Source organism: Carcharhinus amblyrhynchos, chromosome 11, assembly GCF_965287045.1.
Source record: "Carcharhinus amblyrhynchos chromosome 11, sCarAmb.v2.hapA, whole genome shotgun sequence".
Taxonomy (NCBI): domain Eukaryota; kingdom Metazoa; phylum Chordata; class Chondrichthyes; order Carcharhiniformes; family Carcharhinidae; genus Carcharhinus; species Carcharhinus amblyrhynchos.
In genome coordinates this window covers 31555082-31578839 of record NC_137334.1, presented here as the reverse complement: position 1 = coordinate 31578839, position 23758 = coordinate 31555082, and the positions used below count along the sequence as shown (strand labels likewise).

The following is a 23758-nucleotide window of genomic DNA, read 5'->3' as shown; positions in this document are numbered from 1 at the left end:
CCTCAAATGGCACAGTCTTTATTAGATACTGATCATCAAAACATCTCCTCAAAATGCATTGTTCAGGCTCAAAACAACTGATTTTAAAAACTGGGTACCAACAGCAATCATGGGGGTGATTCTCTCCCAGCCAACAGGGCTGCTTCTGTAGTGCAGTGGGCTGGGAGACTCTAGCAAAGGCCATTTCACGGGCTCCCCGCTGGGTGCCAAGGCCTCCGCATGTCTCCGGCAACCGGATTTCCAGCATCGTGCCGGAAATCGGCATGGAGCTGCATACGTTATTTGAATACAATTTAAATACAATTAGCAGGCCCATTAGCATCCCCACCCAGGAGGGTTCAATCCAGTGGGATTTAGTGTAGCTCCCCACTTGTAAGAAGCTGGCAGCCCAACCCTGCTGAAGTGAAGGGGGAGCCATCGAGGCCCTCCCTAAGGGCCAGGGGATGGGTACCCCCTGGGCATTGCCATCTTAGGCACCTTAGCACTGCCTACCAGGCATCAGGCAGTGCCATGGGTGCGGGGCCTTATTGGAGCAGGGCCTCTGGGGTGGCATCTCAATGCCACTCTGCAATTGGGCTGCGCGACGGAGGGAGGTCATCAGTTGGGGTTGCCATTGGAGTTGGGGGTGTGGAGTCAGCCTGTTGGAGGGAGTTGGGACTGTGGGGTTGGAGGGGGGAGATGAGAAGATCAGGGCTGCAGGGGGTATGAAGAACATTGAGGCAGGGTGGGGAGGGAGTGGCTGGCCCGGGCTAGCGCTTGGTCTGTGTGGGGGGTTGGAGGAGCAGCTCTGAGGTAGCAGGGCTCATCTGAAACAGGTCCACTGCACATGCACTATCTCCACTCTGATAACATGGTGCATGAGCAGTGCCTCCTCAGTGCTATGCTGCCGGTCTCCCCTGCCCTGCCCACTGATTTTTGGACTCATTTACGTGGTGCACTGTGCAGTGCACAGTGTGGGAGATTCATTTTGAAACTCCCGTTGATAAAGCCAGCGGGATTTACTCCAGTTTTTACTCAAATTTGACACTATTGTATTTTTGGGAGAATCCCATGTCTCTGTAATTTCTCCACAAAATCTTCTCTTTTTCCTGCTTGAAGGCGTCAACTCCTGGTTGATCTCCACACAAATACACGTCAATCTGTTAATAGTGTTCAGAGCAGCGATAACAGCCGGTTTCTGCTCATAACTGGACTGCAGCTGTTCAAAATGAAGGCCCACAACCAGCTTCCTAAATGCAAATAGATGATGGGCAATGCCCATCCTGAGTATGAAATTGTTCAAAGGAAAACCAGATGATCTAAGAACAATTGTCACTATTGGCTCAGCTAGGATCAGCACAGAATGGAAAGCAAGCATGGGAACTCCATGGTTTGCAAGGCTCATGCCTATTGCATGCATACCCTGGACTCAGAGTGGAATTCCCCAACCAGCGAGAAAGTTAAAGTTTATTTATTAGTCACAAATAAGGCTTAGATTGACACTGCAATGAAGTTACTGTGAAATTCCCGTGGTTGCCACATTCCAGCACCTGTTCGGGTCAGTGCACCTAACTAGTGCGTCTTTTAGACTGTGGGAGGAAACTGGAGCACCTGGAGGAAACCCACGCAGACAGGGAGAGAATGTGAAAATTCCACACAGTGACCCCAGCTGGGAATTGAACCCGAGTCCCTGACGCTGTGAGGCAGCAGTGCTAACCACTATGCCACCGTGCTGCCCACTGGTCCAGAACGCGTCTGGGCCAACGTGATGTGCAAAAGTTGGAACTTGCCTGAGGAGGACATGGGGTATGCATCTGGTGATCAGTCTGTGCGTAGGGAGGGGGGTCAGAGAGGCAGCGTTGCAGGGTCACGGAGCTGGTCAGTGATTGGGAGGCTGGTAGTGTGGGGCTGATCCTGGACACTGGAACACGACAGCATTGGGTTGGGGGGAGCATCTACAAGGTGAATCTTCCAGCTTTTGTGTCAACAACGAGATTTATCCTTCAGCCCCAGGCTGTTCCCAGATTTCCACCTCCTTTTTCAGGCGATCCATCTTCTTTCCTCAGTGATGTTGGGTACCTTTTAAATATGGTACTAAGACATGATTATGGGATGCACACCTTCAAACCTGCCCTGTTGCAGAAAATAGCACAAACCAGGCCCCCCTCACCACCCCCACTACTAAGAGTCCTTCCATTAGCCCTATATTCTGTACTCTTGTTACTCTTACCAAAGTGAATCACCTCACACTTTTCCGTATTAAACTCCATTTGCCACCTCTTGGCCCAGCTCTGCAGTTTATCTATGTCCCTCTGCAAACTGTAACATCCATCCTCACTGTCTACAACTCCTCCAACTTTGGTGTCATCAGCAAATTTACTAACCCATCCTTCTACACCCTCATCTAGGGCATTTATAAAAATGACAAACAGCAGTGGCCCCAAAACAGATCCTTGCGGTACACCACTTGTAACTGAACTCCAGGTTGAATATTTCCCATCAGCCACCACCCTCTGTCTTCTATCAGCTAGCCATTGCCTGATCCAAACTACTAAATCACCCTCAATCCCGTGCATCTGCATTTTCTGCAGTAGCCTACCATGGGGAACCTTATCAAACGCTTTGCTAAAATCCATATACACCACGTCAACTGCCTTACCCTTATCCACCTCTTTGGTCATCTTTTCAAAAAACTCGATAAGGTTTGTGAGGCATGACCTACCCTTCACAAAACCGTGTTGACTATCCCTAATCAATTTTAGTCCCACCCCTTGCTGTTTTTCATAGGCCTGCTAATTTAGCAATATTCAAAATGTAGCAAGTTATAAAAATGCAACCCCTCTCCCATTGCCCCGCTTGCTTAAACAAAAAATCCCTTACTGAATACGAGTATGAGTCAGTGAATATTTTGATTTGGGTTTTCTGTTGCATACACTTGGTCAGTCATGTGAGTTGATGCCCATAAATAAGGCTGCTAACCTTTGTCTAACCAGAAATAAACTCCAAAAATATAAACTTCATGCAAAGTACTGCTTTCTAAAATACACTTGAGATTTATCTAATTTAGTTTTGGCTTGTTTACAGTATTTTTAGGAGTTAGAGCCTTATGGTCTGAACTTTCACTGTGCTTCTCAATCTCTGAGTTGAGTGGGTATTTCCATATTCTCCTTGTTCCTGGCTTCTTACTCGATCTCTCAAAATCAAATGTATTTTTATTGGGAAGCTAATTTCAGGAGTGATGGATGACTTTCTGTGGCACTGTCTGATGTTTTTCTCAGCAATAATAGAAATTTGAGCTTTCTGCTGCATTAATGAGAAAAAGGGTAGAAGCTGAAGGGTCCTGTGTCCCAGGCTGACTGATGGGGTTGCAGGCGAGGACAGCAAGACCACCTTTGTGTCGATCTATAGATGTGATTCTGTGTTTGGACCCAGTTGTCTAAACAATCTGGAGTGTGCTAAGAATTACACTGAAAACCAATTTGAGATTATCAGTCAGACTCACAGTGTGACTCAGTTACATGTGATAGAACCCATATCTATTCACATACCTTTTGCAGACAGAAGGAGCATGTTTATGCATTGCGCCTTCCCAACTAAACAGAATCTTGATAGACAGCCAAAAACTGATTTATTCCCCATGGAAATGCCTTCACTAATCAGAGTCAATCTGCCTTATTTGAACAAAAGCTTGGCAATTAACTGCTCCCGCTCATTCTCTGTGGCAATGCCTGTACCAATTAAGTCCACTGGCCAACCAAATGGCACACACTTCTCATGCAGCATAAGTTGTTCCCTTTATTATTGGTAATCTTGCAAATCTGTCCTGGTGAGTAAACAGCGAATGGCTTAGACAGCATGTCTCTTTTTTCAACACTATGCAAGTTTGTATACCTGAGACAGACATGTTTATAATGATAGGGTAATGGAATGATAGTAAGTTAAATGATGCAGTGTTCTTTAATCTGTCAACAGGTAACACAGCAGCTCTGTTTAGTGATGCTTTTTTTAATGTAATAAAATGCTGCAAGATGGAATAATGCTTCCTATGTACAGTAATAGGATATGGGTTCAGAAGTGATGCCTGAGATCTGCATCCCATCTTTCTTTCTTGGTTTGGCTGCACATGACCTTTTGATGTCCAAAAATGTATTGATGTAAGCTTGTCCAACCAGCAGCAGGAGGCATTGTTACCAGGTGCACAGTAAATTTATTCTCACCAGGCATTTTAGGACAATTTTAAATGCAATGGGAATTTAACATCTGGAAGCTAAATACAAAGATTGCCTTCGTCCCAGGAGACTATCTAAATTTTACATCCGTTTTAGCACAGTAAATTGCAGGGAATTGCAAACATCGGGACAAAGTCCAACGTGTCTGGGTGCAATGAACCATTTCCTATCTTAATTGCAGGTGTGAGAAAACACTTCCTAATTCTCATTATCAGGCTGAGACAGGCCATTTATAGCCCTCCTTCTGACGCATGTCTTTGAGTCTGCACTTCTAATAATTCTCCCGTTCTCTGCTCTTTTTCCCCTCCTGCAGAATGCCATGCAGATTGTTGGTTTCATGGACGATGAAGTAGAGTTAGTCCTGGAGGTGGTGGCTGCAGTGCTCAAGCTGGGAAATATTGAATTCAAGCCAGAGTCTCGAGTTAATGGCTTAGATGAGAGCCGCATCCAAGACAAAAATGGTAGGAGCGATGTTGCCAACCCCTGTGCAGACTTTGGAATGCAACGTTCATGTCAATTTTTATCTTCTCCTGGTATCATACCACTGTGAAAGGGAAAGCTTCTTCTGAGGGTTGAGCGGTTATTTTGGGAGGTACCAAGGGTGTTGGCCACCAGCTGAAGAGTCAGTGAGATCCCGACAATTCTTTTCAGAAGGCCCACCACATCATCTACGAATCAGCCATCTAACAGGCCAATAGCAGGTCTCTTTCGGCACCCCCTCCCCTCCCTGCCAGAACAAGGACCCTGAGGGCGGAGATCATGCCTGTCACGAGTTGCTGGGCAGTTGTCTTGAATCACAGCACCACCAGGGAAATGGTGGCCCCTGCTACCACGACACCCAGCCAAGGCCTAGGATCTCAGGCTAGGGGTGAATGATGATGTGAGGGGAAAGCAGGGACGATGGGGCAGGGGGTGTGGTGGCATAGGGTGGCCATAAAGGAGTGGTGTGGAGTGAGTTCAGCAGCAACGGAATGGTGTGGCTCTATATATTACCCCCCCCCCCTTCCCAATGCCAGGTCCCTCAATCATGCATGGAATGCCTTTAAGTGAGGGATACTCCCACCCCACTCCAAACCCTACAAGCTAGGGTTTGCTTGTTGTGCTACCCACTTAGCAAGCCTACTGTTAATGCCAGCAGTCTGGGGATGAGGCCCTTAAATGGCCATTAATTGGCAACTTAATAGCCTCAACAGATGGTGGGGGACTCTTGTTTGTCCATGGACTTTCCTGCCACTCATTGAATTGGAGTGGAGGTTGGAGGGCAGTGGGGGTTCCACTCATCACCCTCATCATGACTGAATGCCCCCCCACAACCAAACCCACAGTGGCTGAGGGCACAGGATTGGAAAGTTTAATTAGTAGGATTTGAGTCTGCCTATTATTATTATCGACAAGTTTTTGCCAGTCTGGCATTGAGCCTTGAGCCTCAAGATGATGGACCACATTTCAGTGGATGGAAAATAATATCTGGCACAGACCTTTCTGCAGAGGCACACCATTGACTTATTGGGTGGTCACAAAGGAACATTGACAGAAGCTACAGGGAACTGTTCATTCCAGAACATTCTCCCTCCAGCTGGAAGTTGAGGGGGATGATTCAGTCTGGATTGATGTGCAGCAGGATAATAGTCACAAAAGCAAATTAGGCAACATTGCCAAGAATTGTTCCAAAGCTTGGATATGGGGATCTGCTTGGATACAGAGACCTAAAAGAGGAAAACATTAAAGATTGGGAAAATTACTTGTAATATGGAATGTTTGAGCCAGTGGCTCAGTAAAAACTTTTAATTAAATTTGTAAGTTAACCCTCCGCTTGTCGAATTTCTCACGCTGTTGATTCAGATGCTGCAGTTATTTGTTATATTTGCAGAGCTAAAGGAGATCTGTGAGTTACTTGGCCAAGATCAGGCTGTGCTGGAGAGAGCCTTTAGTTTCCGAACAGTGGAGGCAAAACAAGAGAAAGTCTCAACCACATTAAATGTGGCCCAGGTAAATGTGCCAGAGTCTCGCAACGTGCACAGCTAAGTTACACAGCTTTCTTTGTTACACAGCTAAGTTACACAGCTTTCTTTGTTACAGCAGCTTGCACTTATGTGGCACATTAATGTCAAAAACATCTTGGAAGCATAATCGGAAACATATGAGCACAAGGCAAAGCGGGAGATGAGAAAAGAATGGCCAAACCTTAGTCAGAATAGAGGGTGTCAAGAGGTGAAGGAAATTTCCAGAACATGGGTCCTGGGTAGGTAGAGAGGGGCATTACTGGCAGTTGTATTGTGAAGGGAGGCAGATATGCCTGGCACAGGTCAGGCCACAGGGAGTGCCAGGTGGGTTGTAGGATTGGAGGGAATTACAAAAATGGGCAGGAGCAAAGCCTTAACGATATTGGAAATGAGAATTTTAAGTTAGGGATGTTGGGGACTTGCCTACATCAATGTAGGTCAGTAAGGACATGAATGATGGGTGAACTGAGACTTGCCATGAAACTTGCCATGACTTGCCAGCAAACTAGCAACAGAGGTTTGGATGATCTACAAGCCACAGAATAGAGAGGATTGGAGGTCATCAAGGAGTATTGGAATAATTAAAGAAATATAATGTACCCTATTCATAGTAAGAGGATGCCACTTGTGGTTGAATAGCTCCGTTTCAGTCCTGTGACGGGCCAGAAAGCTCATCATAAAGGCTCAAACATGGAGGCAGGATGTGGATTTAGAAGGCAAAATTTTTCTGCAGGAAAGTTGGAGTGGGAAGGAAGATTGAAGATGGAGCAGGAGGTAAGGTTTGGGATTTTTGAGGGGGCGGAGTTGACTGTTTTGTAAGAGGGACAGAAAGTAGCTGAGAAGAGGAAATCACTGTCATTGTTAACTAGCATAAAGGCAAATTGACTGATCAGGATTTTAATGGGAATGAGGTCAAGGGAACAATAAGCTCGTAGCATTGGCAAGATCAGCTCAGAGAGGCCTAAAGGAAGATAGGAGATTAACAAAGCTTTTTCCAATCGGGTTCAGATTGAGGGTTTGATCAAAGCCTGGACCAAGTTTAGTTTTGAGGGTAAGGCAGAAACAATTGAATAAATAGCTCAGTCTGAGTGGTAAAGAAATCCGAGTTCCTGACACTTGTCAGTAAGGATGGAGGAAGCATAAGAGATTTACGGAGATGATCATTAGTGGAATAAATAAGCTGGGAGTTATTTCTGTTCTGTAGGCTGATGAAAATATTAGGAAGAGGTGAGTGAGGCCTAGTTTGACCAGAAGTGCCTAAACCAGTTGTGCATCAGATACATTCGACTCTGCATCCTTTGGATGTGAGAGAGTAAAGATGTGACAAAATGAGGGAGCTACCAGAATGGGCAAGATTAAAGACTTTTCCAAAAATGGCTTGCTTGTGGAAGTAAGGGAGAATTTGAAAAGATCCACAGTTGCAGAAGATTTGTGACAATTAGAGAATCAACGTTTTGGCATTTGACAGCTTGGTGATGGAGGTGGTATTGGGATATTAGTGGTGAAAAATATAAGGATGTCTTGTCCATGCTAAAGACACTTGGAACAGAGAGAATGAAGGAGATGGGAAGCATTTTTTTTAGCAACAGGAGTAGGCCATTCGAGCTCTCAAGCCTGCTCCACCATTCAATAGGATCATGGCTGATCCGATGACGCTCCTCATGTCCACTTCCTGCCCTTTCCCTGTAACCCTTGATTCCCTTAATGATCAAAGATCTATCTATCCCAGCCTTAAATATACATAATGACACTGGCCCCACAGCTCTTTCTGGCAAGAAGTTCCAAAGAGAGACAACCCTCAGAGAAGAAATTCCTCCTCAGCTCAGTCTTAAACTGGCACCCCCTTCATTCTGAGACTATGCCCTGTGGCCGTAGACTCGGTCATGAAGAGAAACACCCTGTCAAGCTCCTTAAGAATTCTATATGTTTCAATGAGATCACCTCTTATTCTTCTAAATTCCAATGAATAGAATCTCAACCTGTTTAATCTTTCCACATAAGATAATCCCTCCATGCTGGCGATCATCCTAGTTAACTTTTGAACTGCCTTCAATTAAGTAGCATATTTCCTTAGATCAGGGTCCTGAAACAGCTCTCAGTACTCCAGATGTGCTCTTACCACGCTGAGGGAGTGGCAGTGAATTTGGGTAGGAGCACTTCTCAGAATGGAGAGGTAAAGAGAGGACAGGAAGGGTTTGAAAATAAAAAAAAGCAAGATGGTTGAATTGGAGATTGAAATCACTAAGCGATACAGGTAGGTACAAGTTCAAAGATGTTTGAACATTGTGTAGAACATTATTGTTTGCTGAGCAGCAGGGAAGGCTGCTGATTAAGGATGAGTAATTTGGAGTCTACATCTCAAAGCTTTATTTGATTAACCCGAAGGGTCAGGCTAAAACAATGCAGAAGCTTTGATTTGAGATTGGATTGAATCCACAGTAGGGACAGATTGTTCATTGTATTTTGCAACTGCTAGGCTTGACACGTGGCCTTCTCTCGCTTTTTATTTTACCTTTGGTTTGTTTCCAATTGTCCCACCTACTGCAAATGTTGATTGTTGCCAGGACACAGTTCTGTGGATGCTGGGAGTTCCCTGTTAGTCTGACTCAAGTAGCCATTCTCCTTGTGTTACTTTCACCTCATGCCTTTCGGGTTAAGTCAAAGAACCACATCCTAATAAATGAGCAAAAAAACTGGGCACTTCTCCAGTTAAAATCCAGAAACGGTAATGATGGCAAATTGCAGCAAAAAAGCACACTTTCCTAGGTTGATATAAGAATCCTTTCTCTTTTTGAAGGGCAGCTTTGATGTAGCCTTTGGCTGCCTGATTCAACTATAAATTCTGTGGAAGAGAAAATACTGTGGATGCAGCTTGTTTTTCACATATTTATTGACATTGTACTTGTGAAGTACATGTAATAAATTATTATTTACTTTTAAGTATTGACTTGTGCCTCCAAAACTGCTTTATTGATTATACTCAACTTTTGGATTGCAGAACTTGATTTTGATTTGGAATTTTTTCTAGAATTTGGTTGAAACGCCTCCCTTCCCTTCATTGCCTAGGTACCCACCCCCCTCTCCCCTCCCCCTCAGCAGGTCACAATAGTTTTCCATTTATTCTTGGGCCTTTCTCTTTGCCCTCTTCCTGGCAGTCCCACCACTATCACTCACCTCACCATATTTCTTCTCTTTCCTTCCACAACAGCCAACCAAGGAAAGATGGTGGTGTAGTGGTATTGTCACGAGATTAGTAACCCAGAGGCCTAGGGCAAAATCTGGGTTCCTGATTTCAGATCCCACCACAGCAGATGATAAAATTTGAATTCAGTGAAAATCTGGGTGATGCTCCAGGGACCCAAATTTGAATCCTATGATGGCAGATGGTGAAAAGGAAATTTGTAATTAAAAGCCTAATCTTTATTGTAAAAGCTCACCTGGTTCACTAATGTCCTTTTAGGGAAGGAAATTGGCCATTCTTACCTGGTCTGTCCTACATGTGACACCAGGTTTTGTTAACTTTCAAATGCCCTCTCTAGCAGAGGGCTGTTAAAGATGAGCAAAAAATACTGGCCCAGCCATCGATGCCAGCATCCCATAAATGAATTAAAAAAAACAATTTCAATCTCTTCTCGGCTACTTTCATTGATGCTTCCTCAATCTTCACTGATCCCCTGATGTGCTAGTTCCTGATTTTTCCCTTTTCGGTTACTCTTCACATTCATTTCCTCATCTACATTTCATTGGTGCCCAGTTGCTGTTCCACTCTTTTTTTGATGTTGCCTCAGCCTCTGCACTATATAACAAGGCCGGTCTCTCAACTGTCCTTGTAGATGTTTCCTTTCAGTTTGAGCTATACTATTCTGTCACATAACGTTCCATTGTACTGCTTCCAATGACTCCATCCAGAAGTAATCTGTTAGTTGATTTTCCCATTTGTCCTTCCGTCTTCTGTCATCACTGACTCAAGATATTTGAAGCTATTCACTTTCTCCAAGTCCTCGCTCAAATCTTTCCACCTTCACTCTGATCCCTCTTCCCTAGACTCAAAATGACAGCTTCTGAATTGGGTCTTTGTTCGACTGATCTTCTTACTTTTGTCTTCCAGTGCTTTTCTCCTGTTCTCCAACTACTCAAACATGTTTTCCTCATCCCCACCACATCTGCAAACATCATTGACCATGGCATTTACTGTTGCGTTTGCTCAATTAGAATATTCATGACAGTCAGGAAGAGGTAAGGGGTTCAATGCCAATCTTCGGAATCCAACTTTGGCTTTGAAATTCTCAAGACAGGATTTTCCAGCCCTTCCTGCCAGCAGAATCTTCTGGTTCCATTGTAGCTGGCCCCTTCATCGTGGAAAGGGCAAGCCATGCAAAACAGCCTAGATTTGGCAGGGCGAGAATATTCCAGAGGCAAGCTGCCTTCAACACAGGAAACCCGCCTTAGGGGTGGGGAGGTGGACTGGAACATTGCATCCTCAATCTTTCCCGCAGTGCCTCCTGCTCTTGCCTGACACTGCTTTCCTATGTCCAGTAATAGCCATACATACTGCTTAGGAAATTATTGGAAATGATGATTGATATGAATAGAGATGAGAACAATGCCGGAATTATCCCCTACACCGGCAGCGATGGGTTTTCCTGTGGTGGAGATGGTTCTCCATTGGCTGCCGGGGGAATTTTCCAGTCCTGCTGAAGTCTGCAACATTTTGCATGGCTCACCAGTCCCACTGGCAGGGAAGCCACAGTGCTGGGGTCGTCTTCAGTGGGACCAGAAGAACTTGCCAGTGGGAAGGGCCAGAAAATCCCGTCCAATGTCTTCTGGTTCTGCTGAAACTTGAAACGAAGCACAACTTAAACCAAAGTTCAAAGTTTAGAAAAGTAGAAGTGTCCACCTTTATACTAAGATATCACTTTTCCAATGATGGTTTGTCTTTCCTTGTTTTCAGGCTTATTATGCGCGTGATGCCTTGGCAAAAAACCTTTATAATCGCTTATTCACTTGGCTTGTGAACAGAATCAATGAGAGCATCAAGGTACTGTAGTTTGCATATTGCTAGCTGAGAATTTAAACAATCAAATGGTCCTTCTTGGAAATGAATAGCTTTGTGAGATTCTTTTATTGATTAAATATTCTCATGAAGGAATTATATGTTTATATTTATGAATATTTATATTTATGACTCTACATTATGGAATTTTTTGGCTGTAAACCTAATCAGCTGAAATGCCTCCCAGGTCTGGGTCTCACTTTAGCCTCCTGTAAAATGTGTCTTTAGTAATAAGCTGAGTGGTGGATTATTGAAGGAATGGGGAATATCTTTTTACTCAAACTCATAGCTACAAGCCTTGTGTGAAATTGTTTGCTTCACAAATGAGATGAATTGTCCATTCTTCTGTGTGTAACCTCTTACTAATCGAGACAGGCAAAAATGTTAATTTATTCCCTTCATGTTGTTATGCTAAAGAGATTTAGTTACTAAGTTATGCTGCTCCTATAAAATGCTTTCACCATTTCTCTTATCGTGGATCTCTAGAGCAGCTGAATTTAAGTTGTAGTTTTTCTTTTAAGTACCTTCTCTTGAACAAGATTGAACTTACCTGGTGTGCATGCCAGCCTTGATAGTGCCAGTCCACCTGGTGATTTGTCTGCTGCCCTCAGTGGCTCCCCTCTGAGGCAGGAATATCAACTGCTGCTGGAAGGTCATCAACTCGGTGAAGGACGCACTTTGGTCCGCCCGAATCTTGCTGACCTTCCAGCAGAAAGAACTGTCCTCGACCGAGTGTTGCACACTGGCACATTCCAAGGTCCAGGACTACGTGCTGAGGGACGCGCTGAAGCTTGGGGCAGCTGCCGCAAAGGCACAGTGGGGAAAGGCCACACTGTAAGGCCTTTTAACAGAGGCAGACCGAGGGCCCGGGAACTGCAGAATACCCTCGACCTGCGGAGCTGTGTGCCAACCTGAGCACTAACGGCACACAGTAATTTATTGAGGCATGTAGAAAGTTTTAGGTATTGAAATGTAATCATTGTAATCAGAACAAATCTGTAAATATTGAGGCATGGATATACTTTTTTAAGTTTTGAAATGTAGTCATTGTAATTTGTACAGATCTGTAAAAGTGTTTTGATTCCACGTTGTGTTTGCTATTCAAAGCCCTGCATATTTGAAATAGATTAATCGAGTTTTTTTTATGAATAAAGTATATTTTTGGTTAAAAAAAAATTTGCTTCCTCTGCACTGCACACATAATGGCCAGCGTCCATTCACTCAAAGCCCAGCAGCAGCTGCTGCTCATTTACATACCCTGAGTCAGATCCGCTGAGTTCAGTGAATTTTTTTTCTGGCTCAGGGAACCCAACCTTTAAAAATGTCCTTCCACGGGGCAGTTGGAGGGTGTATTGAAACAGGAGGTGGGATGGGTGACCCAGGAACGACTGCACAGACTGCTGGGTACAGTGGCAGGCTGGGCAAAAGGCTAGCATTGTGATTAAATGAATAGAAAGATCATGAAGCATAAACTTCAGTCCTCACCTCCCACACATTTCCTATGCGCCATCCAACCTGATCTATGCTGACCCATGCTCCCCAATAAATCTCCATGGCACCTATGCCAACTCAAGGGCCCCAACCCATCCCCATGGAACACATACACCATGTCCCAACTTAGTGCCTTCCCACACCCACCTGCCTTTGCCCTTGCCTCTCCCTAACAACTCAACTAGGATATTTGGTCAGATCCTTGACAGCTCCGGCACCTCCTGGGGAGCCCTGGTGCCTCTGGGATGGCTTTGATAATTTTGATACCTCCCGAATGAGTTTGACAGCTGGACAGTTCCAATGATCTTGATTAATTATGTTTTCTTGTTTAATTATGTTCACTAACAATCCAAAAAGGTGCCTTAACTCCCATATGGGATGTCTTACCTCTTCCTGTGGTGCCTAGAACCCTATTAATAGGAGTACGTTACCTCTCCCAATGGGTACCCTGATCATTTAAATCCATACACCAAATTTAGATCTCTTTCTTGTACTAATTTGCACACTCTAGTTTCCACACTCCTGTTCTTCCAAAATCACGTTTCAGTGAAAGCAACTGGTGTTTTAAATGGCAGTTGCCTTTGTGAATGGCTCACGTGTAAACCTTAGTTCAACAATCCCACTCCCACGAAGAGGGAAAGTGTTGCGCTCAGAATTGGGACTTAGGATTTTTGGCCATATCTGGGATTTTAATCACAATGAAAGGGCTCTCTGTTACGGTACAAATCCAGGCCTTTGACAACTGGAGAACCCCAAATTATCTCTGCAGAGCCCCCCTTTGGGAAATACTGTTCTACAGATCTGTCATGCCAGCTAGTAGTCCGAAAGGAGCAAATTGTAAAGATCTGCAGAGGCTGTGGGTGGGAAAAATGACAGTTAAAGATAAAAGTATAATACTGCGGGTGCTGGAAATCTGAAATAAAAACAGGAAATGCTGGAAAAACTCAGCTGGTCTGATCGGCAGCCTCTCTGAAGAGAGAAACAGAGTTAATGTTTTGAGTCCAATATGACTCATGCAGAACGGTTAAAACTAGTTGAGCTTCAGTTAGACTAAGATTTGTCCTGCTTGTTTGTAACATTGCTGTTGCAAGAACGAATCTTTGATTAATGTCAGGGACAGACAGAAGACTCATTCCAGCCAATGTTTGACATGAGATTAGCAGACATGATTAGGATGGGAGAAAAATAGTTTCAAATCTGCTTTGTATATGGGTGGAAAACATTCACTAGTTTGTTTAGCAGGTTATTTTGGGATGGTATATTTTAAAATAAGTAATTTTATTTTTCTAACTTGATGCCCTTTTCAACAGGCACAAACCAAAGTAAGGAAGAAGGTGATGGGAGTATTGGACATCTATGGTTTTGAAATTTTTGAGGTAAGTTTTAAAATTTATGGCATTTGTTATTAGATTTTGAAACTGCTAGTTTTGTCGGCAATGTTTAACTTGATCCTGATCCTGAATTGAGAGGATTAATCATTCAAAACTTCAACTGAATGCAGTACTATATTGTGGTGGTAAATTTTAGCACCAGAAGGTGGCCAGACCATTTACAGCTAACGTACACATTTGAGATGAGTCCTACTGAAAGTACTGGGAATTAGTTTGACCGATTAATAGTCACCATTGAGTGACGAGTTAATTATACAGTAGAGGCTCTGACAAGGTTGTTTGCTCATCTTAATTGGTGCGCGGGTGTTTATAAGCTTTAAATTCAATAACAAGAACAGAAAATGCTGGAAAAGCTCAGCAAGCCTGACAACATCTGTGGGGAGCGAATGGACATAATGTGGAGGTGCTGGCGTTGGACTGGGGTAAACACAGTAAGATGTCTCTCAACATCAGGTTAAAGTCCAACAGGTTTATTTGTCAGCACAAGTACTACTTCTGCTACCAAATAAACCTCGTGTTGTGAGACTTCTTACGGAGAGAGTAGAGCCAACGTTTTGAGTCTAGTTTACCCTTCGTCAGAGCTGAGAGCAAAGAGAATCAGCAGAGATTTATACCATGAGAGTGGGGTGGGGTGGATTGCAACAAAGGGAATGTAAATGAGGATGTAGAAGGCTGAAAAGGTGCTAAAAGTGTCCATTAGTGATCAGAATATGTGAATGGCAAAACAGAGGTATAGACTGTTAACAAAGGCATCTATGTCGCTTAACAATGTGGAATGTGGCAGGTGGGAGGGCAAGAAGGAGAGCTGGAATGGAAAATGGAAAAAATGGAGATGGGAAAGAAGGATGATAAAATGGATGAATGAGATAAAGCAAAATGAAATAAAATAAAAGGAAAAGGGGTGAAAGTGGAGGAGAGAGTTCATGCTCAGAAATGGTTGAACTCTGTGTTCCGTCCAGAAGGCTATAAAGTGCCCAATCAGAAGATGAGGTATTGTTCCTCCAGTTTGCATTGGGGTTCACTAGAACGTTGCAAAAGGCCATGGATGAAAATGTAGATAGGAGAGCAAGGTAGTGTGTTGAAGTGACAAGCGACAAGAAGGCCTGGGTCCTGCTTGCGGATGGACCAAAGGTGTTCAGCAAAGCAGTCAGTCTGCAGACTCTTGTAGCTTTTTCCCGACGGAAGAGGGTGAAAAAGAGTATGTCCAGATGTGTGGGGTCCTTAATTATGCCAGCTGCTTTTCCGAGGCAGTGGGAAGTGCAGACAGTGTCAATGGATGGGAGGCTGGTTTGAGTGATGGACTGGGCTTCGTTCACGACCCTTTGTGGTTTCTTGCCATCTTGGACAGAGCAGGAGGCACACCAAGCTGTGATACAACCAGAAAAAATGCTTTCTATGGTGCATCTGTAAAAGTTGGTGAGAGTCATAGTTGACATGTCAAATTACCTTAGTCTTCTGAGAAAGTAGAGGCGTTGGTGGGTTTTCTTAACTATAGTGTTGGCATGGGGGACCAGGATAGTCTGTTGATGATCTAAAAACTTCATCCCCATTGATGTAGACAGGGGCAAGTCCTCCACTATGCTTCCCGAAGTTAATGACGATCGCCTTCATTTTGTTGATATTGAGGGAGAGAATATTGTTGTCACACCAATTCACCAGATTCTGTATCTCTTTCCTGTACTGTCTCGCCATTGTTTGAGATCTGACCCACAATGATGTCATCAGCAAACTTGAAAATTGAGTTGGAGGGGAATTTGGCCACACAGTCATAGATGTATAAGGAGTGTATAGTAGGGGGCTGAGAACACAGCTTTGTGGGGCACTGGTTTTGAGGATAATCGTGGAGGAGGTGTTGTTGCCTATCCTTACTGATTGCGGTCTATGAGTTAGGAAGTTCAGGATCCAGTTGCAGAGGGAGGAGCCGAGACCCAGCCCATAGAGTTTGGAGATGAGTTTTGTAGGAATAATGCCGTTGAAGGCTGAGTTATAGTCAATAAATAGGAATGTGACATAGGTGCCTTTGTTATCTAGGTATTTCAGGGCTGAGTGCATGTACTGACAACAACGTTGAGGACAATAATGTGATTCAGCGTGCCTAGCAGTGAGTAATGCTTGGCAAATATCCATCTGAGCACCAGGTCCCACAGGACTTGTTGGAAGAACCGCCCCTCATAACTTATTAATTAACAAACGCTAATTCATTTATTTTATGTGTGTGTAGTTACAAAGCCAAGCAGTTCACTAAAGGTGTTAAATTGAGGACAAGGTACGAATGAAGGAAATAAAGGAGTGAGGTGTTTAGGAGAGATGGGGAAAAAAGCTATTTTCCCTGGAGGGATGTCCGGAACCTGGAGGTGGGGGGAATTAGAGATAGATCTTTCAGTGATGACAGTGGAAATGTGAAATTTTCTCCCCGCAGAATGCTATTGTATTAGGTCAGTTAGGTCAATTGAAAATGCCAAATCCTTTGGTAAGGTTACTGAGGGATAAGGAGCCAATGCGGGTAAATAGAATTAAGATACAGATCAGTCATAATCTGATTGAATAGGACAGGTTTGAGGTGCTGAATGGCCTACATCTGTTCCAACAGGGAAATATCCTATGTTATGTTAAAATTAATTGAATCATACTGCAAGTTTCAATAAACTTTGCCTAACCTTGTGCCTCCAGTGATTACAATTGCAGATTCGAGCTTTTGCTTTTGGAATGCAGTATTTCTTATTGTAACAGTAGTTATTGGGAAGGGGGGAGGTGTTGGTGGTGGGAAGAGTTGATCTTAACATCAATGCACCTAAGCAGCCCCTAACCAACATCTTTATAATATAAAAACAAGGTCTAACAATTCAATAAAAGCAAATTGCTGGAATCTGAAAGCAAAAGAGAAAATGCTGGAAAATCTCAGCAGGCCTGGCAGCGTCAGTAAGGAGAGAAAAGAGCTGACGTTTCAAGTCCCGGTGACCCTTTGTCAAAGCTCATTTCATTTACAATTCATTTACGAAATGTAGGCATCACTGGCCATCCCTTGAGAAGGTGGTAGTGAGCAGCTGCCTTGAACCGTTGCTGTCCCTGAGAGGTGTAGATACACCCATGGTGTTATGAGGGAGGGAGTTCCAGGGTTTTGAGCCAGTGACAAAGAAAGAATGATAATATATCAGGATGGTGAGTGACTTGGAGGGGAACTTCTAAGTGGTGGTGATGTTCTGATTAAAAGTTACTGCTGAGTGCACAGAGCAATGTAACCACACTGTTGGAAACTGTTCAGGACACATGCAATCTGTGATAAATTGAGTTTCTATTTTTGAGTTAAAATGAGTAGACGTTGTCCTTGGGCATATGCCTCAATCCTCAAATTGACACAGCATGGTGTTTGTGTACTTTAATCTCTTTGTGTGTTTGTTGGTAAAATGGGAAAACGAAGGGCAGAGTGCAAGATTGTTGCTTGACTCTTGTGGGTGCTTTACTTTTCTGGTTACTGGATGTTGTCAGATGTGAAGCAAAACTGTGCATATGAAGTACATTTACCAACATTTTCCGCGAACTTTGCTGCATGTGGTGCCAAAGCCATGCCTGTGGTTCGTCAGCAAGTTTTATTGGGCAGCAACTGAAACTTTCAGCAATTCAATGAGTTAACTTTCCCCTTCCCCCTTCAAATGAGCTAAATCTTTTGCCTATTTGAATGGAAATGTTAATGCGGGCCTGGAATGCGCATTTCAGGTGACAGAGTTTTTTTATAATCTATACCCTACAGCTAAGATGGTCACCTTGTGATGTCTATGTGACTTGAATTTTAATATATAGTGGCAACGTTTCTTTCTAAAACTGCACTGTCTTTGCTTAATATATAATTTGTTCTCCAGTCTCATCAGTTAGCCGTTGTTCATATTTCTAGCTTGCAATGGCGTGTTTTTGTTTAAGAATTACTTTAGATGCTATTTGACTATTTTAATAGAATTCCATCATATGTTGAAGTGCACTCAAGAGACATAATAGAATCTTTGTTGAGATGACGAACAAATATACTGGCCTCATTTTACTAATTGAAAAAAATCCTCCCCAAGTTTTGAGTTAATAATCTTCAGAAATGATGTGGGAAAATAGCAATATCTTTGGCTGAATGTGTGTGGCCCAACTGTTGCATATTAAGTGAATGGAATATGTATAGAGCGAATGGAGGCAGGGAGTCTGCGTCAGCACGAATGTGCTGTAGTACTGCTGACTGTGGAGAGTGTCAGCAGTAAACTCTGCTCACAGATTACTTCTATTTATCAAAATGGGATTTTTTTTAAGTTAACAGTTTGTTGAACATTTCAAAAATTTTAAGAGTGCAAAAGAGCACCTTATCGACAAACTTCATTAAAAATACTCAACTGTTTGCGCTGTTGAATCAGCTCCTGACAGACGGATTTTAGTTCAGTTGGTTGCAACTAAAAGTTAAGCTGCTGCGATAAACTAAAGCTGTAGCTCTGAAGCCTCATTTTTACCACACACTTTAATCAGTCTCAGCAAGTTTACTTCCAGCTGCAGAAGGGCTGAGGTTCAGAAGCTGGTAGCTTATGTGGAGAAAAGGACTAGACAAATCCCCAAATGTTTTAAACCTATTCTGTCTTGAAAATCCATTCTCTCCTGTTAAATGCACAGGCTCAGTTGCTCACTTTGCGACAATGGTAATTATTCCCTGAATAAGGCGCAGTAAATGCTGTGTCAATCGAAGGGGGAGGCTCTTCATTCTGATCAATTCAGCAATGAACCACTGCAATGAGCTCTTCCATTGACACACTTCTCAATGAGACTTGGATATAGTGGGTATGAGAGATGTGGGAGAGGGGGTGATGAGAAGCAAGTGGGAATAAAAGAATGATGAGGTATGGGGATCAGTGCAAAGTGGATTCACAAATTAACTGGCAAGGGTGGAATAGCCTTGTTTCGGAAGACTCCCTTTGTGTGTTGACTGCTTCCATGAAGCTTTCAGTCTGCAGAGGTGCACTGAAACAACAGGGATGAGTGCTGAGAGAGTATTAGTGAATGCAAAATAACAATGTTGAGGGATTATTACTAAATGAAGCCATTATGCCACAGTTAAAATTTTCAGTGCTGTGTATTATTTTGCACTGGCATTTCCCTTCAAGTTCATGTTGAAACTCTCCTTTTTCTCTCTCATACCCATCAACTTTGCTCTTGGCTTGTCGCTGATACTAAAACCAACCACACTGTGGGTACAAGTTGCTGATATTGTGAGAACTCCTGCTTACAGGCTGCAAAGTTACTCAATCCCTTCCAGTGGTTTAGAAGGAGGCAGGAGCGAAGTTCAAGATGGAAGAAGCCTGATTTTTGTCTGCAGACGGTGCCTTGAAATGCTGACTATCCCTGTCAAACATGGACGGTTGGCTTGAGAGGAAGTGGTTCCCACGTTATAAACGAGCTTGAATAATTTATTTTGGGAAATGGACAATCAATGTATTACTAATGACGTCTGGTCATTGTTGTTCAGCATTGTGCTAATCAGCTCTTTCCATGTCAGTGCTATCGATGATACATCAATGCTGTTATGATGGTAACGATGAAGATTGTACTAAACAATACACGATCGTCCTCTACCTGACTATATCCACGTCAGATATGTTCCTTGTGTAACAATTGAGGCGGCGTGGTGACACTGTGGTTAGCACGACTGCCTCACAGCACCAGAGACCCAGGTTCACTTCCCAGCTTGGGTCACTTTCTGCACGGAGTTTGCACATTTCCCCCCACAGTCCAAAATACATACTGGTTAGGTGTTGTTGGCCATGCTAAATTCTCGCTCAGTGTAGCTGAGCAGGCACCAAAGTGTGACGACTAGGGGATTTTCACAGTAACTTCATTGCAGTGTTAATGTAAACTTTGTGACACTAATAAATAAATGTAAACTGGGAAGATGTGTACTTTGTACTTAGCAGCTATAAGGAGTATTATATTTGATTTGGTTTCAGCAGGTATGTTATTATTTCATGTCTATTAATTTAAATGTTGTGTACAATCTCTGATGGTTCTTTAATTTTCTTTTTTTCACAACAGAACTCTGTAAGTATGACCTGTTTGCAGTGGCAGCTTTGCTGCATGTGGCAATCATTTATTTAATTAATAATAATTTAAATGCTGTAAACTGCTACAATGAAGCTTGGAGATCAAAAGCTCTTGTGAGCTACTTTCCTGTATAATTCTGCTTCATGGCATTTGCAGTTTGCTTTATTTGTTAGGCTCTACTGCTTTGATTAAATGTCATGGTAAGTAGGTTCCAGGACATATGTGTATGTGTGCGTGTGTGTTTGTGTGTGTATGTTTGTTTGCTTCATCTATGCAAATTGTCGAGTTGCAAGGGAATGAGTGTTAATGAGCAGCACGTGCAAAGCCCAAATGGCAGAGCTTTTGTTTCCTCTCTTTCAGAACAACAGCTTTGAGCAGTTCATCATTAACTACTGCAATGAGAAATTGCAGCAGATCTTCATTGAGCTAACTCTGAAGGAGGAACAGGAGGAGTACATTAAAGAGGTAATGACCCACTTTCAACACACGATTGACATTTTGTCTCATCAGTATTGGAAGAAGGTGACCTGATGTGATTTGTTAGCTGATCCAGATGGAGGCAGTACTTGGGGTGCTAGGATTTGACTAGATTCTGTTTTCTGATTTGCTACCCAGTGACCAGCACTAGAGAGTGCATATATGTGGATGTCAGAAGAAGGAAGGATTGAATGCAGTTGTAACATCGCCAATAAGTGAATAGCATATAGATATGCACTCTCTCTAGGGCTATTCGCTAAATGCGATTTAACAATATGGTTTAACAATTACACAATGGATTGATTGACTTACTCTCCTCTATCCATCTTGTATGTAATATTGTGTTCTAAACCTTTTTAGATGAATATATTACATGTTTGAAACTAAGTTAGTCGGAAGGAAGAATATCAATGCCTCTGACAATAATCTCTGAAGCCACTTTCATTCCTTTTTCTCCTGTGCCTGTTTCAGCCAGCCAAATGTGTGACTTACTTTGACTTTCTATAGAGGTTCCCAGGGATTGTCTATCAGATTGGTGGGAGAGATTTTGGAAATCTATATTTAAATAAAAGGATCTTCAATGTGAGCAGCTACTGCTTTGCCTTGTTTGTTGGGAGCAAGTGAACAATGCTGCATGGCTTGTGTTCAGTTTATTAAGTGGCATTTTTGGCTTGGAGCAGCCATTTACATGTTCCCACCAATGTCCCAATCTTTGTGCAGAGTTGATCACCTTGTCATATCACTGCCACTCCCACAGTTACACAGCAGTTCTTATTTTTTTTCTGAATAGTGTCATTGTAAATGTGTGTCTCTCTTTCTTACACTGCCTTACATTTTGGTTGATTATATTACAGGATTAAATGCTTGCTCTGTCACTGTAAGATTTGATTCCTCCCTCTCCACTTTGTGCACTTCCCAAGGATTAAATGCTTGCTTTGTCACCCAACACCAGTTGTGTTGGTGAAAGTCACATTTCCTTTGAATGTTTATGCTCAAATTGCTCATCAGAGTTTTGAAGCTTTGCGAATTGTGTTCCAGGAGCAGAATACCCTCCGTAGTGAAGAAAGAGTCTCCATAAAGATTCTATCTGCATGATTATTACCAATAAACATATATTAGAGAAATCCACACATCTGAAGCAACCTGCACAGCCAACATAACAATTGGCAATGTATCCTGCTTTGAAGAGAAAAGAAGAAAGAAAAACTAAAAAGGAAAAGGAAAAGAACAGGGATGATGTACAATAAACAAGGCGGAATAGAGTAAGAAATGGAAAAGGGCAGAATTGGGACAAAGTGGAACAAGGGAAAATGACAAGGGCGAAAAAGAAAGAAGTTTGGAGGGCACAGAAAGGGAGCAAATGAAAGGGGATGAAGAGAGAGGAGAATATAAGTGAGACACAAATGGAAACTATTCAATACTGTGCCTGTGGTACTGTTTAATCCCTATTGGATTTGTCTATTCTAATGTCACTTCTCTCCTCTTGTACCCTTTAATACTTTTCTTTTCAAACTGTTTAATTCACCCTTAAAAATTGTATTCAACTTGGCTGTAATGAGCACTTAAACACTTCCAATCTGATGTTATGCCCCTCGTTACTAATTTAGCGATCACTGGAAATAATCATCTCTATTCATCCTCCTGAACCTTTTCAGATTTTTCATCATTTCTTTGGAATCCTTTCCAACTTTTCTGCTTTGGAGATCACAGTGCTGGACTTTCAAAACTTTCATCTTAACTTCATTGTAAAGCTACTTTACACCTATTCATGCCTCTCATTGTTTTTACAATAATTCATATCGAGGATTGAAAGAAGACCATTTCCTTCTTTTTGTGTCCACTGCTGTGATGTATAAAATGCAGGCTCCATTCTTCTTTTTTATGCACCTGCAATCTTGTTTTTATTGATTCATGCATTTGATCAGGGAATCATTAAATGATTACAACATAGAAGGAGGCCTTTCGGTCCATCATATCCATTTCAGCTCTCTGCAAGAAGAATCCAGCTGGACCCACACTCTATCCTTTTTCCATAGTGCTGCAGTTTTTGTTCCCTCTGCTCCTCTGCCTTGGTTGGGAATATCACAGGATGTATTTCCATTCTCTGTCTTAAAAATACACGAGTACAACTTTTATCCATGTTGTGTTATATGGCAGCCTGTTTCTCTAACATGTCAGCCACAAACTTTGGGTTTTTCAGCTTTCTTGATTTAGTATTGTTAGAAAATATTTGACATTATTCCCTCTACGTTCTTCGTGAGATTACTAGATAATCATGGCTGAGGAAAGCTATTTGGCGTATGTTATATCACCCATCCAGCTGGTTCTTAAATGATTCCAGATGTTTTCTCTCCATTATTTGACCTGGCAACTATTCCATGTATTGACCAGTCTCTAAGAGATTCCTGAAATTAGGGTGAGATTTTCCCACCATTTCTGCCAGAAGGATCTTTCAGTCCTGTTGAAGGTGACCCCCCATGGTGGACTCCCCAGTGACAGAATGGGCGAACAAAGCAAATGGCCGTTAACATCGGTGGGGATTGAAAGTCCCACCTTTGGCCAGCAGCAGTGGGGCTGAAAAATCCTGCCCTTAGTCTTACTTGTCTTTTCTTAGTTTGTGCTAACCTCAAGATATTATTTAAAATAGTTTGCTGCATTTACTGTTTTCATACTGTTTACTATCTTTCATAAAATTACCTGTCAAAACATCTCCATCGTTCCTCACTTTGGGGATCAGTCTTCTAACTCTTCATACTCTGCCTCTAACACTTGGATGTTTCTTTTGTGTATCAGTGACCAGAATTGAACATGGGAATCAAGATCTGATCACAACACTATAAAGTTTCATCGTGATTTCTTATGGCTGTTTGGTTTATACAGTTCAACTTTCCATTTGATTTGTTGCTTGCTGTGCATAGGTTGGACATGTTGAACTGAGTTTTCTTTGCTAATGTTCTATCTGTTTTCCTCTCCCTCTCCTGAAGCTGAGGAATGGTGCTGGAATACTTCAGGTGCTGATCACCCTCCAATACATTGTCCAAATGCATTTCTTCTTCCTGAGTCTAACTAGACAAT

At 42.7% G+C, this 23758-nt stretch overlaps 1 protein-coding gene across 3 annotated transcripts in view; it reads left to right on the top strand.

Moving 5' to 3' along the window:
* myo1b (myosin IB) overlaps positions 1–23758 on the top strand; it is a 272073-nt gene that overhangs the window by 181750 nt on the left and 66565 nt on the right. For all 3 annotated transcript variants that reach the window (XM_080198810.1, XM_080198808.1, XM_080198809.1), the window contains exons 10-14: positions 4522–4669; positions 6079–6197; positions 11163–11249; positions 14066–14131; positions 20567–20671. In XM_080198810.1, coding sequence (XP_080054936.1) covers positions 4522–4669; positions 6079–6197; positions 11163–11249; positions 14066–14131; positions 20567–20671 — 525 coding nt within the window. The remainder of the gene's footprint in view (positions 1–4521; positions 4670–6078; positions 6198–11162; positions 11250–14065; positions 14132–20566; positions 20672–23758) is intronic.